General features: G+C 62.6%; 1 protein-coding gene across 7 annotated transcripts; it reads right to left on the bottom strand.

Moving 5' to 3' along the window:
- Nucleotides 1–9,754, bottom strand: ECEL1 (endothelin converting enzyme like 1). Of its 7 annotated transcripts, none has more exons than XM_036912073.2 (19): nt 8,551–9,754; nt 6,473–7,400; nt 5,832–5,900; nt 5,611–5,721; nt 5,443–5,535; nt 5,132–5,256; nt 4,215–4,437; nt 4,018–4,104; nt 3,664–3,762; nt 3,352–3,426; nt 3,043–3,146; nt 2,685–2,743; nt 2,559–2,610; nt 1,985–2,052; nt 1,707–1,831; nt 1,306–1,371; nt 827–922; nt 568–644; nt 1–437 (listed from the first exon to the last, which is right to left on the bottom strand). In XM_036912073.2, the coding sequence occupies exons 2-19, from the start codon at nt 7,256–7,258 to the stop codon at nt 338–340; spliced, it is 2,415 nt and encodes an 804-aa protein (XP_036767968.2). In that variant the 5' UTR covers nt 7,259–7,400; nt 8,551–9,754; the 3' UTR covers nt 1–337. The 7 variants fall into 7 exon arrangements, with proteins under 7 accessions (XP_036767968.2, XP_036767987.2, XP_036767959.2 ...); XM_036912092.2 differs by lacking the exon at nt 8,551–9,754 and adding an exon at nt 8,307–8,435 and having other exon boundaries at nt 568–705; XM_036912064.2 differs by lacking the exon at nt 8,551–9,754 and adding an exon at nt 8,307–8,435.
- Between the last annotated feature and the right edge of the window lie 4,437 nt (nt 9,755–14,191).

Below are 14,191 nucleotides of genomic sequence, written 5' to 3'. Positions count from 1 at the left end.
GATAGTGCAGCAGCTTTATTGACCAGACTTAGCAGCAAGAACACAGGGAGGGTGGGGCCTGTAAGATCCAGCCTGGCCAGGGGTCTGGCTCCTAGAGCGAGTCTGGGGACCCCAGCGTCTCCCCCAGTGCCCTCCTGGAGCTGACCTCATTCCTGCTCTGGCCCCTCCTGAGGTGAGAACAATGGGGGGCCAGGGCCTGGAGGGGCTAGGAAGGCAGGCGGCACCCAGAGCAGGGCCGGGGCCGGGCCTGTGCCTGTCCCAGCAGCCGGGGGCGGGGGGCGGGGGCGGTGAGTCGTGCGGGGCGGTGGGGGCGTGCAGTGCGGGCAGACGGCCAGGCTCACCACACAGAGCACTTGTGGACAGGGTTCATGGGCGAGTCCTTGGGGCAGTGGAAGGCCCGGCCAAACTCCTCAAACTGGGAAACACTGCCCAGCACCCTGGGGTGGGAGCAGAGACCCGTGCCGTGTGGGTCCCGGTGGCCACCAGCCCCAGCTGTCCCCTCCCACTCCGACCTGCTCCCACCCCAGACACAAGGAGGGGCGAGGCCCAGGCGGGCAGGTGGGATACCTGTAGTGCTCAGGTGCGTGCTTGTCCGTCAGCACCTGCAGGTAGATGGACTGCGACCTCCTCTTGATGCACCAATTCTGTGTCCCACCGGGGTTGAGGGGGGAGGGGAGATGAGGCTGGGTGGCCACTGACTAGGCCCTGCAAACCAGGCCCTAATCCCCCATCAGAGTCCATGGGGCCCCTGCCTCTGAGGCGCGGCTGATGGGACGGGCTGAAAGCTGTGCCCCCCACCCGATACCCCAGCTGCAGCCCGGCCCACCTGGGCAAAGGCGATGAAGAAGAGCTGGTTGTGTGTATACTTGAGCCGGTGCAGCGGGTGCTCTGGGCCATGCTCACGCACCCACTTCTGATAGGCCTGGGGGCACAGAGCGTGGAGCTGTGGCGCCCCAGTGTGGGGACATGACTCACTCTCCACCCAGTCAGTCCCTCACAGGCCCCAGCCCTGCACACCACCCGCCATGCCGAGCCCCTGGCTCTCTGCCTCCCACCTTCCCAGAGCTCTGCTCCCTGACCAAAGCAAACCCAAGCAGGAGCCACCCCCTCCAGGCAGCCCTCACTGCTCCCAGAGGTGCAGCCTGAGAGTCCCTCCTTGACCAAGGGACCCTGGGCCCAGCACAGCCCCCACCAAGGCCAGAGCTCAGCAGGATGGGAGGGAGGGGTGCCTGTGTCCACAGCCGAGCCCTCCTCGGACCCCACTTTCCCCACCCAGGATGGAGCGTTCAGGCAGGGGCAGCTCACATAGTAGGCCAGCTTAAGACCGCCCATGTCTGCGATGTTCTCGCCAAGTGTGTGCTTCCCATTCACCTACCAAGAAGGGAAGAGGCTGGGGGCTGCCTGGGGCCCACTGGCCTCCCTCAGGCTTTGCCACCTGGGCCCCTGCCCTGCCCCCTGCCCCTTGCCCACCCTCTCTTTCTCTTTCCTGAGGGTTTGCATGAGCCTCCAACCCTTTTGTGCTGCATGTGCCATGTGAGCCTATGTGAACTCATTTATGTGCCCCAGTGAGGTGCACGCAGACCCTGGGCATGTGTGGAGACCTGGGTGCAGATTTGTCCTGGCACATGCGCGGGCACATGTGTGTGCACTCTCCTAGTCCGCGTCAGGCCAGCCTGAGGGACACAAACGCAGCAAGAGGGTCTCACCCGCTGACTGTAGACGGTGAAGTTGTCGTAGAGGTGGACGATGCACTCGGCCTTGCGCAAGAAGCGGCTGTAGGAGGCCTCTGTCCACCAGTGCATCAGGTTGCCTGAGCGGTCATACTGGCCCCCTGTGGGCAGTGGGCAGGGTGGCCAAGAGGGCCCCACTCCCTGAGCACCCTCCCGCCCTCCACCACCAAGGGGGATGGAGGGGCCCAGCACTGCCCTGCCCCGCCCCCCTTCCCCCCTCCCCTACCAGCCCTCAGACCACCCACAGGCCTCACCCCAGTCATCGTAGCCATGGGTCAGCTCATGCCCGATGATGGTGCCAATGCCCCCGTAGTTCAGAGACCTAGGCCCACAGCAGCACCGTCAGCGCCAGCCTCACCTGCTCCCTAACAGCCCTGCACTGCTGCCCCGCCCCGGGAGGCCCAGCCAGGCCTGGAGGTGGCGTCTGCATGGTCCTGGGGCACTCAGCTCCCTCGTGGGATATGTAAAAAGGACCATGGTACCAGTGCGGCGGCCTTTTAGGAAATAACATCTAATAAGCCTGGGACTAGGGGAGGAGACGGGGGAAACTGAGGCACCTCCTTTCTGTCATCCCTAGGTCTGCTCCACTTTTGAAACATCTAAAGAAGCCTCAAGCCAGCTAAGGGGTACTTATGACACTTTAAAATAAGAAAAAATAAAACTACATTTTTCTAAATAACCAAGGGCGAGATGAGACTGGGGACCCAGGGTCCACAGCTGTCATGACCCTTGGGCCCAGCCTGGGCTGGAGGCAGTCTGAGCAGCCCCTCTGCGCTGCACAGGCAAGGCCCCAACCACGGCTCCAGCTAAGGCCAGCTGTGTACTCACTGTGGGAAGTCAGGGTCATACAGCGTGGGCTGCAGGATACCTGCCGGGAACACTACAGGGAGGGAGTGGTCAGTGTGAGACCCACCCCCTGCAGGCCCCACTACCTGCCCGGGCACACCCCCTTACCCATCTGGTTCTTGTTGGGTAGATAGTAGGCATTGAGGGCCTGTGGTGGGAGCAGCCATCTGTGGAGAGGAGCTGGGGTTAGGTGGGGGAGCCCACACTCCCTCCCCAACTCCCCTCCACCTCCTAGGCTTCTCCTCCTTGGAGGCTGACCTGGTGGCCCAGCCCACGGCCATGTCCTGGGCCTTCCCCAGGCTGAACCCCACCCTGATGGCTGCCTCCCATGACCTGCATAGGCTCTGTGGCTCCCAGACCAGTGTGGCTAAGAGGCAGTTTGCCCCACCAGGCTCCTGGTGTTTATGACTGGCCCTCTCCTATGGCAACCACCCTCCAAGCCCCCAGCTCCAGGCCAGGCACCCACGTGGACTTGTCCACCTCCTGCCGGATCTTCCTGACTGACAGCTGGATGCTAAAGCGGATGCTGTTCAAGATGTTCTTGAAGTAGGTCTTCTCGTGGACCTCAAACTGCATGGAGGCAGGCAGCGCTCAGCACAGGCCAGGGGCCAGGCCAGGCCAGCAGCGCACAAGCCCTGTGCGCTCCCAAGGTCTCTCAGCAGAGGGCGGTGGTTCCTCCTCTGCGATGGTGTTGGGCCTCCCTGGGGGTGTCAGCCAGGGGCCTGGAGAAGGCTGGCCAGCCAGGCTGGTCAGGGCAAGCCCAGGGCAGACCCACCTCATACTCTTTGTCCACAGCCTCCGGTTTGAGCAGGAAGTCTGGGTAGCCCACCATCACCATCATGTATTGGAGCTGTAAACCAGAGGGTGGCGGGAGTGGGCCAGGGCCTCAGGAGACTGCCCCATCCCCCAGGGGAGAAAGCTCTAGGGCCAGCCTGGGAGTAAGGCCCAAGGAGTGGGGACAGCAGGCTGGTGATGCCAACTCCACAGGAGGCATTCTGAGTCTTCTGTTATCCTCAGCACCTGGCACACAGCAGGCGCTCAGTAAGTGTTTGCGAAACCAGTAAATGGGAACAGGGCCCCACCTCACCTTGGCCCGGGCAGCTGCCTTGGTCTCAGCGTCCATCCAGTCCAGCTCCTCCAGGCGCTGGCCCAAGATGTACTTGATGTCTTCCACCAGCTGCTGCACCTGCAGGGTCAGAGGTCAGGGATCAAGGGTCAACCTAGGAAGCCCTAGCTTCCTAGCTAAGCCCCCAGTACCTGGCACAAGTGGTACTCCTAATCATCAAGCACCACTTCCTAACCCCAGGGCTTGGTGCTAAACACCAAGGGGGGACCTTGGAAATGGGGATACAGGCCCTGCATCCCCGGCAAAAAGCTCACAGTCTGGAAGAGGGCAAACCACCCAAGAAAGGATCATGTATGTTCCTCAGGCCACACCTACTGAGCATGGCAGAGCAGGGAGGGCAGGAACTTGATGGGGAGAGTTTCCAGTGGCTGACAGACCCGAGTGCTTCCTGGGGCAGGAGGCCTGGGGAGAATAGCCTGGAGCCTCAGAGAGGCTCAGACCAAGGGGCCATGTGAGGACACCCGGCCTAGCTCAGCGGCCGCACCCCATCCCCCAGCCCAGGGAAGCCTGACCTTGGCCTTGCTGGTGGCTGAGAAGTGCTCGTGTACAAAGAGGGCTCCAAGCGCCATGCCGAAGTGGCGGTTGGCCTGGCCTAGGCACACACGGGCCAACTCCTGTGGCTTGTCACTGCCCTCCATCTCGCGTGCCAGCTCATGCAGCGCCTCTCGGAATGGGGGTGACAGGTGCTCACTCAGGACCACCACTACACGCCACACCAGGTAGTTGTGCAGGATCCTGAGGACCAAGTGAGGCAGCAAACCTGGGTGTCCATGTGGGCTCACGTGCATGGGCCACGTGAGGGCACTGGCCCCCTCTCTCCCCTGGCCCACTCCACACCTCCCAGCCTGGGATCCCACCCACCACCCTCACAGGAGCGAGGGGCACTCCAGGCATACGGAGGCAGAACCCAGAGTGGCCCAAGCCCCAGTCAAGGAGGAGGGCTGGGTCCGTACACCTCAGCACACAGCTCCGGGGCCTGATGCTGAGCGGTCACAGGCTAGCATGGTTTTCTGACTTGCTATGGGGTGGAAGAGGGGGCATTTGGGGTGACTGTCTGCCTCAGGGCTGCCCTTGAGAGGCCCCTGATCCTCCCCACAGTGGGCAGAGACCAGAGAAGCTCTCCCCAAGGTGGCCCTGGGATGGCAAAGCTGCAGCCACACTTTCCCTTTCTGATGTCCAGACCCACACAAGCGTCACCATCCCCAGGTGAGGATACTGCAGCTCAGGAAACTCACAGCCCTGCCTGTGGACCCAGAGACTAAGTAAAGCCAGGTCTGAACCCAGAGACCTGGACTCCTATTCCAGTGCTCCTCACTTGCCTTCCCAATGTGGCTTCTGGACAGAGGTGGAAGTGGGAATTCAAAGCTCAGCAAGCAGACAGATGTGGGGTGCAGGAAAGGGACCTGGAGGGACAGGTGGGCAGTTGTACCTGCGGGGTGTGGAGCGGATGAGCTGGGACACCTGCTGCATGTAGTCCATGGCCAGCAGCACCACCTCCTCATCTTCCGAGAAGTCCTCCTGGAAGATCTGGTCCAGCAGCCATTTCCACCGCAGCTATGGGGCCACGGGTGGGAACAGTGGGGCTGGGCGTGGCAGGGACCATGGACAGGGAAGGGACCAGGGAGAGGCAACAAGAGGACACAAGGAGCCACAGCCATGGAAGGCCTTGCCCATCGCTGGGGCGGGGACAACAGGGAGACCCAGGATCAGCCCCTCCCACCACGGCAGAGCGTCACTCACATGCGGGGTGATCTTCTGCAGCTGCCCCAGGGTCACCTTGTTGTACACGGAGCTGACATCTCGCCGGAGGTCATCGTACTCTGGCACAGTAATCTGGGGGTGGAGACCAGAGTTGACCCAGCCCTGCCTAACGGTCCCCTCCCTCAGCCCACAGCAGCCCCTGCTCACATTGGCCAGCTGCTGCTCCAGCTGCAGGATCTCCTGAGCCTTCTGCTCCACAGCATCGGCACCCAACAGGCTGAGAAGACGCTCCATGAACACCCGGTACGCTGCCAGGATCTGCACCAGGAGGGAACACGTCAGGGTGCGGAGGGGAACAGTGGCCGGCCTTAGGCTGTCCCTCATGGGGCCCCAGGCCTTCCCTGCAGCCCCATCCCACATCCCCACACCTTCTCACTCTCCTCATCCTGAGCTAAATATAGGGTCCTTTCAGGCAGGGTGAGCCCGTCCTGGTCAATCTGGGGAGAGATGGGGGGTCAGAAGTCAACATGCTAGGTTCCTGCAAACAGCCTCAATTCCCACCCAAATGCCCAGGACACCCACTGCCACAAGTCCCAGGAATACAAAGACACTACCCCACCCGTGACCAGCCCGGCTTAGGGAGGCCAGAGGGGAGCCGCCCCATCCTTCCCCCTGTGACCCGGTCCTTCCCTCCTAAGCCTTCATAGTCCCCCACCTGTGAGGGGCACTCCTCCTCCCCCACGCCCCTCACGAGAGTTGGGGCGCTGGCATTCCTGTCCACCCCAGCCCCGAAGAGCTGTAGCCACAGCGCATCAGCACACCCTCGCTCCCTATTCTTAAAACCTGCCAGAGGGCTGGTAAATTGCGGCTCCCGCGGCTCAGCTAAACACAGCAATTACTCGAGGGAAATTACTTGCTCCCTCCTCCCGTGCTCTGCCGGTGTGCGCCCCCCTCCGCTCCTCTCTCCTCCCCTGCTGCACGGGTCGCCTGGGCGCAGGGATCGTGCGTACCTCGGAGCCCTGAGTCCCTGGCCGCGGGCTGCAGGCTGGGGGAGGGGGGAGAGGCTTACGCGGATGACGTAGCGCGAGGAGTTCCTGTCGTCCAGGCTGACCGTGAGCGAGAAGAGCGCGGAGGCGCTGTAAACGCCTTGCGCCTTGTACAGCAGCCGGTTGAGGTCCCAGCGCGCTGCTGCCCCCGGACGCTCGGCGGCCACGCCCAGGTCCCAGCCCCCGCAGTCCTCGATGACCTCCAGCATGGGCCGCGGGCCGAGCCGCTCGATCTCGCGCATGTCCAGGCACGAACGGAAGAAGGCGCGCACCTTGCGCTGGGCAGCGCCGCCGGGCCCACCACCGGGCCGCGCCAGCAGGCGCCGCAGGCGCTCTTCATTCTGCTCGCCGATGGCCGCAATGGTGCCGTAGGTGAGCTTGTCGTCGGGGATGGCGTGGCGCCGCAGCCAGCCACCGCACGCGAAGGAATAGAAGTCCTGGCACGGGTCTATGCTGGCGTCCAAGTTGGCGGCCAGGAAGCGGGCGGCGCGCGCAAAGGCCTTGCGCTCCGGGCAGCCCTCGGAGCAGGCGCCGGCCCCCGCAGCGCCCGGGCCCAGGTACTTGAGCGCCAGCATGGCGGCTAGGATGGCGCAGAGCCCGGCGGCGAACACCAAGCCCGACAGCAGGCACACCTCGCGCCGATTCCAGCGCGGCAGCCCGGCCCGAGCGCCAGTGGCGCTGCGCCCAGCACCCAGCGGGAAGTTGGGAGGCAGCGAGGCCCCGCGCGCACCACCCGTGCCGCACCGGCTCACATATTTGACCTCCTGGAACTCGTCGTAGTGCGCGGTCATCGAATATGGGGTCTCCATGGTGCCGCTGGCACTGCCAAGGAGCCCCTGGCTATCTCGGTTACAGGATGTGACGGGCCACCGGCCTCCTCGCGGGCCTTTGCATGGCCCCCCAACAGGAGCTGCAGGAAGGTAGACGCAGGCTTGGAGAGGCGTTGGGATCCTACGGGGCCACAAACAAGACGAGGAGGGGCTCAGGCCGAGGTCAGGCGCTGCAGGCCACCCTGAGGCCCCAACAGTAAGCGGGCCTGCGGCCTGGCCTCCTCCCACCACTCGGAGAAAGAGGGAAGAGGAAGGCTCAGGATGGCCACTACCTCCCACACACACAGTGGCGTCCTTTAACCTGCCTCCTCTCTCCCTGCGCACATACGCCCGCCACCCATTTGGGAGGCCCCTGGTATACAGCAGGGGAGCACCAGGTACCGAGCCTGGCACGTAGTAGGCCTTCAGTGAAAGGCTGTTTCTCTTCCCTTTGCCTTTCTTGTATGCGACCTGTTTTGGCCAAAGCCAGGTGGGGGAAGGGAAAAGCGGAGGCTGGAGAAAGGAGGTGCGGTCTAGGTCGCGTCTATGCAGACCCTGAGGCCGTCTTCGGCTTCCCGCACTGGAACTAGACGCTCAAGAAAGAGACTCGGAAACCAAACTTTGTCCTCGCGGATATACGCAGGGGCACCCCCAGCCCCGTCTCCTGTTCAGTGGCCAGAATGCCCAGCAGCCCCTCTCCCAAGCGACGCGCGCCGGCTGGCCCAGGATCAGGGAGAAACCCCCGACGGCCCTAAGAAATTGGAACCGGTACCATCCCCTGCCTACCGGTCCCCGGTCCCCGCCCTGGGCTGCTCCCGGCATCAACAGGTTCTCCCCGGAACCCAAACTTGGGCGAAGTTTCACCCCCGGAGCCTGCCGTGCGGCGCCGCGCAGTCCGCGGAGCCGGGTAGCCGAGCCCAGGAGTAGCAGCCGCACCCGGAGCCGGAGCTGCGAGGATGCAGACAAAGCCTGGAGGCTCGGCGTGGCGGTGGCGGCGGAGGTGGCTGCGATGGTGGCCGCAGCGGCAAAGGGGTCGGGAGCCACTTACCCCGCAGGTGCGCGCCCGGGCCGAGCGGGAACCGAGCAGGTAGAGCCCGGGCCGCCGCCGGAGCCGGGGCGGGAGGGAAGCGGAGAGGGGCAGGCGGCGGCTACCTCCGTGCGCCCGCCGCCGCCTCTGCCGCCGCTCCGCGCCGCCAGCCGGCCCCGAGGGAGGGGGCGCGCCAGCGGCTCCACCCTCCCCCGCCAGCCCCCTCCCCGCGCCCCCTCCTTCTTCCTGCGTCCATCCCGGCTACCTGTCAGCTCTGTGGCAGCTCGGGGGCGGAGACGGCGATTGCGGGGACACTCCCCAGGGTCTTGCACAGGCTCGGGGATCAGGCGTTCCAGGTCCAGCTGCGTCCCGGGAAGAGCGAGGGCGCCTGCTACTCCCGGGAAGGGCTCCCCACGAGCCGATGCCCCGACGCGGGACTGCCTACAAGCTGGAGATGAGATGCCCACGAGACTGGAGCACCGCCCAGGGAGGACTCCCGGAAAGACTGCGGGTGCGCCGAAACAGTGCCTGTACCCGCCTGGCACAGTGCCTAGCGCAGGGCAGCCTTCAATAAGGGGGCTTCCTAGTCCTCCCCTTTAGCAGCTGCCCATGCCAGCCCTCCCCGCAGGCGTCTGGATTTTGGTTGGCCCTGGTGGAGCCAGAGTCTCGGAAGCTGCGTCAGGAAGGGGGCCCTGCACCCCTCCGCAAGTGGCCTTGGCACCCACTGCTAAGGAAGCCACAGGCTAGGGAGGGAGAAAAGGGCTGGCAAGAAATGAAGGGGTCCCTCCTTCTGGAGACAGAGAGGGCAAGAGCCTTCCTGCCCTGCCCAGCAGCCCTGGTCCTCAGACAGGACCCTGGTATGTGGACTGGTTGGTGGGGACAGACTAGGAAGAGGGGACTCTGAATTTATCCACCCACTGCCTTTTTCCCAGACACTTTGCAGTTTTGATGTGTGACCTCCCTCCTGAGGCTCCCGGGTCCAGAGGGGAGCCCCTTCTGCCTGGCTGACCACTGTACCCCACAGGTACAGGCCTGGCCCATGTTGGGCACTGGAAACTTGGGGATTCCTGGATGAGTACTACTGTTTCTGGAGTTCTGCTTTCTCTACCCTGCCCTATGTACCCCCTCAGCTTGCCGTGTCCCTAGCAGGGGGCCCCCAAAGCACCAGCATTCCCAGGCCTGACCATTCCAACCTGCAGGACTGGCCTAAACAGTGTTTGAGACAGTCCAAGATGGCCCCATACGATAGAAACTGTGACAAAGCAAAGACTCAAAGGACCTGTGGTCCCGTCCCCTCCCGGGCTGCTTTCAGCCCAGCTACTGGGTCCCTGGCCCTCAGCGGACCCCTCTGCCCCCACTCTGCGTGTCCTGTGTCTGTCCCTCTGTGCATCTCTAAGCCGCTGGTCTGGTACTCTCTGCCTCCACCTCTGGCCGTTTCAGGGTCCTCCTCTGCCCCATACGCTCTGCTTGGATCCAGCTAATTCTACGGAGGAGAAGTGGGATTATGTAAAATGTGATCCCGTAGGGGGAGGGGAGGGCAGGGCGGCGGCAAAGTGGCTCTTTGTGCTTTTAATCTGCATTTTTCCCTCAACGTTCCGTCTCCAGGAGGGTAATTTTCCAGCCTTTTCAGGCCCTGATTGGTATCATTTCTCCGGCAATGACAGCTTTTATTTTCCCTGAAATGAATGCCGTGAAATTTCCAAGAAATATAAAAATGGATACTGTCTCGGGGAGCCGACTGTCTTCCGACAGAAGGGCACAAAGGCAAGCAGGCTTCCCCAGGGACCCTGCTGCTCCTCCGCTGGGGGTGGGGGACCCAGGGCCTCAGAGCCTCTCCCATCCCTCCTCCCTCCCAGGGGGTCAGCTCTTGGGCCCCCCTCCTGGCCATGGCTCTCCCAGACTCTGAGCTGCCACTGATCTGTTCCTGGTCTTCCCACCCGGCTGGGCCGCCCTGCCTGCTTCACTATGTACCTGCTCTGTGCAGTGCTGCACGCCCCACGCCTGGCCCCACAGGCTCCGGCTCCCGCCCTGAGCGCAGTAACCAGGGCCATGGGAGTTGACTGGAGATTTGGCCCCCCGAGCCCTCAGTCCTGGTGCCCCACACAGTCCACCAATGGAGTGCCGGGGCCCCATGTCCTTTGCTCCTCCCCCCTCTCTCAGAAGGAGAAGCTGAGCTGGTGAGTGGAAGGTGCCAGGCATCTGGCTTCCAGCACCCACACTCTCTTTCTGAGGCTCCTAGTTGCAGTGCTCTCCTGCCCAGACCCCAGTTGTCAAGTCTCACCCTGACTGAGAAGTAAAAGGACACAGGACACAGCAGCACCCAGCCAAGCCCTGAACAAGGCAGCCAGACGCCCACCTCTGGGTGTGGCGCGAGAGAAGGAGTACGGGTGCCACTGCCAGGGCTTCCTTGGAGAGGGGTGGAGAGGGCGAGGGTGCAAGGGAGCTGACCTGAATGAACCCCTCACCTCTGCCTCTTCCCTGAGTATGCCCAGTACCAGCCAGCCCTCCTGGGTGGGATACCACCAGGCCTGGGTTCTGGGGAAGGGGTGAAGAGCAACCCCACTCACCGGGGACAACAGTCCTCACACTAATGACTCACATCTATTTATCACCTCAAGTGAGGTGCTAAATGCCCCACTCCAAGGTGGGCTGCCAGTGTGAGTCCAGACCTGGCCCAGCCTGGAGCCCAGCATTATCAGAACTGTTTCTGCACCCCTCTGGCCCGCCTCTGTGTGGCATTTGCCTGTTGCTCCAGCCCATAAGCCTTGGAGTCCCACAGGGGCTGAACACCCCAGCCCTGCCTCTGCTCTGGGAGATGCCCCCAGCCTCCACCCTGCCCAGCCAGCCCCTGCCCCCCACCACCAATAGTTCTGCGTCATCTTCTGTGCCCTGGAAAACATCCCCCCAGCCAGCTCCCTGTCCCCACTCACTCTCCCCGGGCTCATACTATCTATTATTCACAGCACAAAATGGATTTTTAATTTGAGAAATGAAATGACTCTCCCAAGTGGCTGGGGTGGCAGGGAGGGGGCAGGGAAGGCCGGAGCCTTGGTGTGATTGTCACAGAGCTGATGCAGACCCTTGTGGAAAGCTGGGTGCCCACAGCAGACCTGGGGAGCCCCAAAGGCTCATGTGACCCACCACCAAGCCCATGCCTTCATGCCGCCCTATTACTATGACCAGATGCGGTGAGAGGATGCCTGTCCATCCTGCCTGAGCTCCTAGTGGGTCTCCTCCCGGCCAGGCAGGGGGCTAGTGCATGCTGGGCCCGGCACCCTACTTCAGATTCTTGAACCCAGGAACCGCCCGTGGGCCCCTGGCCTGGTCTATCTCCTCCCCAAATTTCCTGGACCTCCCTTCACTGGGCTCAAAAGTCTGCCCTGGGCAGCCCGCTAGCTGAGCTCCTCTGCTGGCTCCCAATACCACGGTATGCCCACCCCAGCTTGGACAGCTGCCCTGGCACCCCCACCAGCCTCAGGCTCTCAGGCCTCTCCTCACCCCTCATCATAGCAGTCGCACTCTGAATGTGCCCACGAGGCAGTGACCTCTTTACCATCCTCCTCTGCTCCTCTCACTCCACCCTCCACCTCCCTCTTGCTCTGGTCACTCTGGTCTGGTTTCATTTCCCAGAACTTAGCTGGCTCCCCCCCCCGCCACAGGGCCTTAGTACTTGCTGTTCTGCTGCCTGGAACACCATTCCCCCGTCACCTCTTCCACTGGCCAACCACTCATCCTCTTGGGGAGGTCAGTTGTCTCTTATCTGGTCAGGTGCCACCTCCACGGGCTGGAGGCCTGCCCCCCTGAGCCCACTACACTCCTGCAGCTTACCCGCTGCAGCCCAGAGCCCAGCAGACGGTGCATTTGATGGACGTGGACGGATCTCACACAGCTGCCACTGGCTCACAGAGGCCCCAGAGCCAGGCCCTGCGCACGTGTAGCACCCCCGCCTGCAAACCTGCCTAAGCTCTCGGGGCCTACACATGAGACCCATCGGATGACAAAAGGTCATCTCTCTCCTCCCCACCGCCCTCCTGGGGGGAGGCTTCCATCCCACTACACACAGATGCTTCTCTGGGGTCACCTGCCAATCTCTAGGTAAATTTGTTACTTCATACAAGAAATTGATGAAGATGTTTTTGTTTTAAAAATCTCAACTGCACAAGTATTTTGGGAGCAAATGCAAAGGTCCTCCTGCACACATGTTCTCTCCCAACCTTCCCCAAGGTAAGGTAAGGTAAGTCCTGTAACTTTGTTTTTTAAAATAAATGGGACACCACAAGACGTGTGGTTTAGCAACTTGTACACACAGGCGTATGAGGCTATATACAGGTTGTCTTGCCCACACCGTCTGGTCTCGGTATCCCGAGGCCTTCCCTGGCATCGGCCTCCCACCCTCCCTCTTGGCCCACCTCCGCCCGACCCCTCCCCGGCTCCAGCTCCCTTCCACCTGCCCTGGAGCTTGCACCCAGGTGATAGCCGAAGCACCCAGCTCTGCCCTTGGGCCCCAGGGACCACCCACCCCTGCCCGCCCTGGAAGCCCACCAGGCTCCCCAACAAGCTCACCCTCAGCGTGCCCTCCCCTTCCTCCCCTGCTTCAGGGCCCAGGCCTGGCATTGCAGCCTCGGAAAGCTTCTCACTTTCTCCGCCCCTGCCCATCCGTCCTGCTTCAGCTCTGGCCCGGAGTTCTCTCCTCCTTGCTGGAGGAAGGGGGTCTCGACCGCTGCCCCCCAGGCACCACTGCATCCTACCCATTCCTGCCCCACATCCTCTGGGACCCCTCGTCATGGCCTCGCAGGCCTCCTTGGTCTGGCCGCACACCCCTTCCTAGCCTCCTGGCTCATGCCCTCCTAGATGCCCCCCTCCTCAAGGGGCTCAGGCCCCCACCTCTGTGCCGGCCGTGCCCTCCACCTGGTGCCTTGTCCCAGCCCTCTTGCTGTTGGCTCCCAGTTACATGGAGGACACTGAGGCCCAGAGAAGGAAAAAAAAGTTGCCCCAGTTCAGCCCGCTCACAAACACTGAAGCTGAAATTTAAACCTGTGCCTGCTGCATTCAGGGTCTCAGGGACATGCACAGTCCGAGCTGGGAGATAGGCAGCTCTGCAGGGGGACAGGCAGGGCACTCAGAGCCCAAGCACTGGCGATGCAGAGCCAGAGGCCTGGCTGTGACCTCAGCCCAGGAACTGTGTTGGGGGTGCTGAATCTGGGGGGGCAGGCAGGTGTCAGGGCTGGCTTTGACCAGAGACCTCTGGAGGAATCTCAGGGCCTGCAGCCAGGCCTTGGCCTCCCTTCTTGACGTCTCTCCCTCCAGGGCCCTTCCTGGGTCCTCCTCGTCTGATGTGTCCAGTTGTTTTCTGTTACCCTGGGTACATCCTGTACCACGTTGGTCCCCACGTGACGTTATCTTGTGACTTGGCACTTTCATGGTCTCTTCCTTAGCTCTGTTGGGACCCCAGATTTTCCTATCACCCTGTCCTTCCTGCCAGCCTGAACAGCAAGGGCTTGGAGGCCTTGGCCACAAGGCCATCAGAGGTTTGGGCCAGACTGGCAGAGCCAAAGCAGGGCAGTGGCCATGCAGGGTAAGGAGGCGAGCAGGGAGAGGGTGAGGCCTGCAGGCCGCTGGCTCTGACAGCCAGGCCCCCTGGGCTCACTGCTTGACAGACAGGCCACAACAAGTGGCTCAGCTCCTGCTGCAAGCTGCAAATAAAGCCACAGAGACTAGATGTATAAAGGAAGGTGAACCCCAGAGCATGGGGTGCCCCTCCCTGTCAGGGTCACCATGGCCACTGCCTATGACTGCAAGGAGTTGGGGCTTGGACAGGCAGAGCCCAGAAAAGCCAGCGGGACCTGAAGGGCCCTTCTGGCTTCACAGGGTCACTGGGCCAAGGTCCCCTCCCCCAACACTCCATC

The sequence above is a fragment of the Manis pentadactyla genome, chromosome 6, assembly GCF_030020395.1.
Source record: "Manis pentadactyla isolate mManPen7 chromosome 6, mManPen7.hap1, whole genome shotgun sequence".
In the NCBI taxonomy this organism is placed as follows: domain Eukaryota; kingdom Metazoa; phylum Chordata; class Mammalia; order Pholidota; family Manidae; genus Manis; species Manis pentadactyla.
This window is presented reverse-complemented; position numbering and strand designations above follow the sequence as displayed.

Bases quoted from the DNA above. Each gene is read 5' to 3' on its own strand.
- ECEL1 (XM_036912073.2), bottom strand. From the start codon at position 7,258: ATGGAGACCCCATATTCGATGACCGCGCACTACGACGAGTTCCAGGAG. The intron at 5,722-5,831 runs GTGTGGGGATGT...CTCCTGGTGCAG, and splicing joins AGGATGAGGAGAGTGAGAAG to ATCCTGGCAGCGTACCGGGT. The intron at 4,438-5,131 runs GTACAACTGCCC...CTTGGTCCTCAG, and splicing joins ATCCGCTCCACACCCCGCAG to GATCCTGCACAACTACCTGG.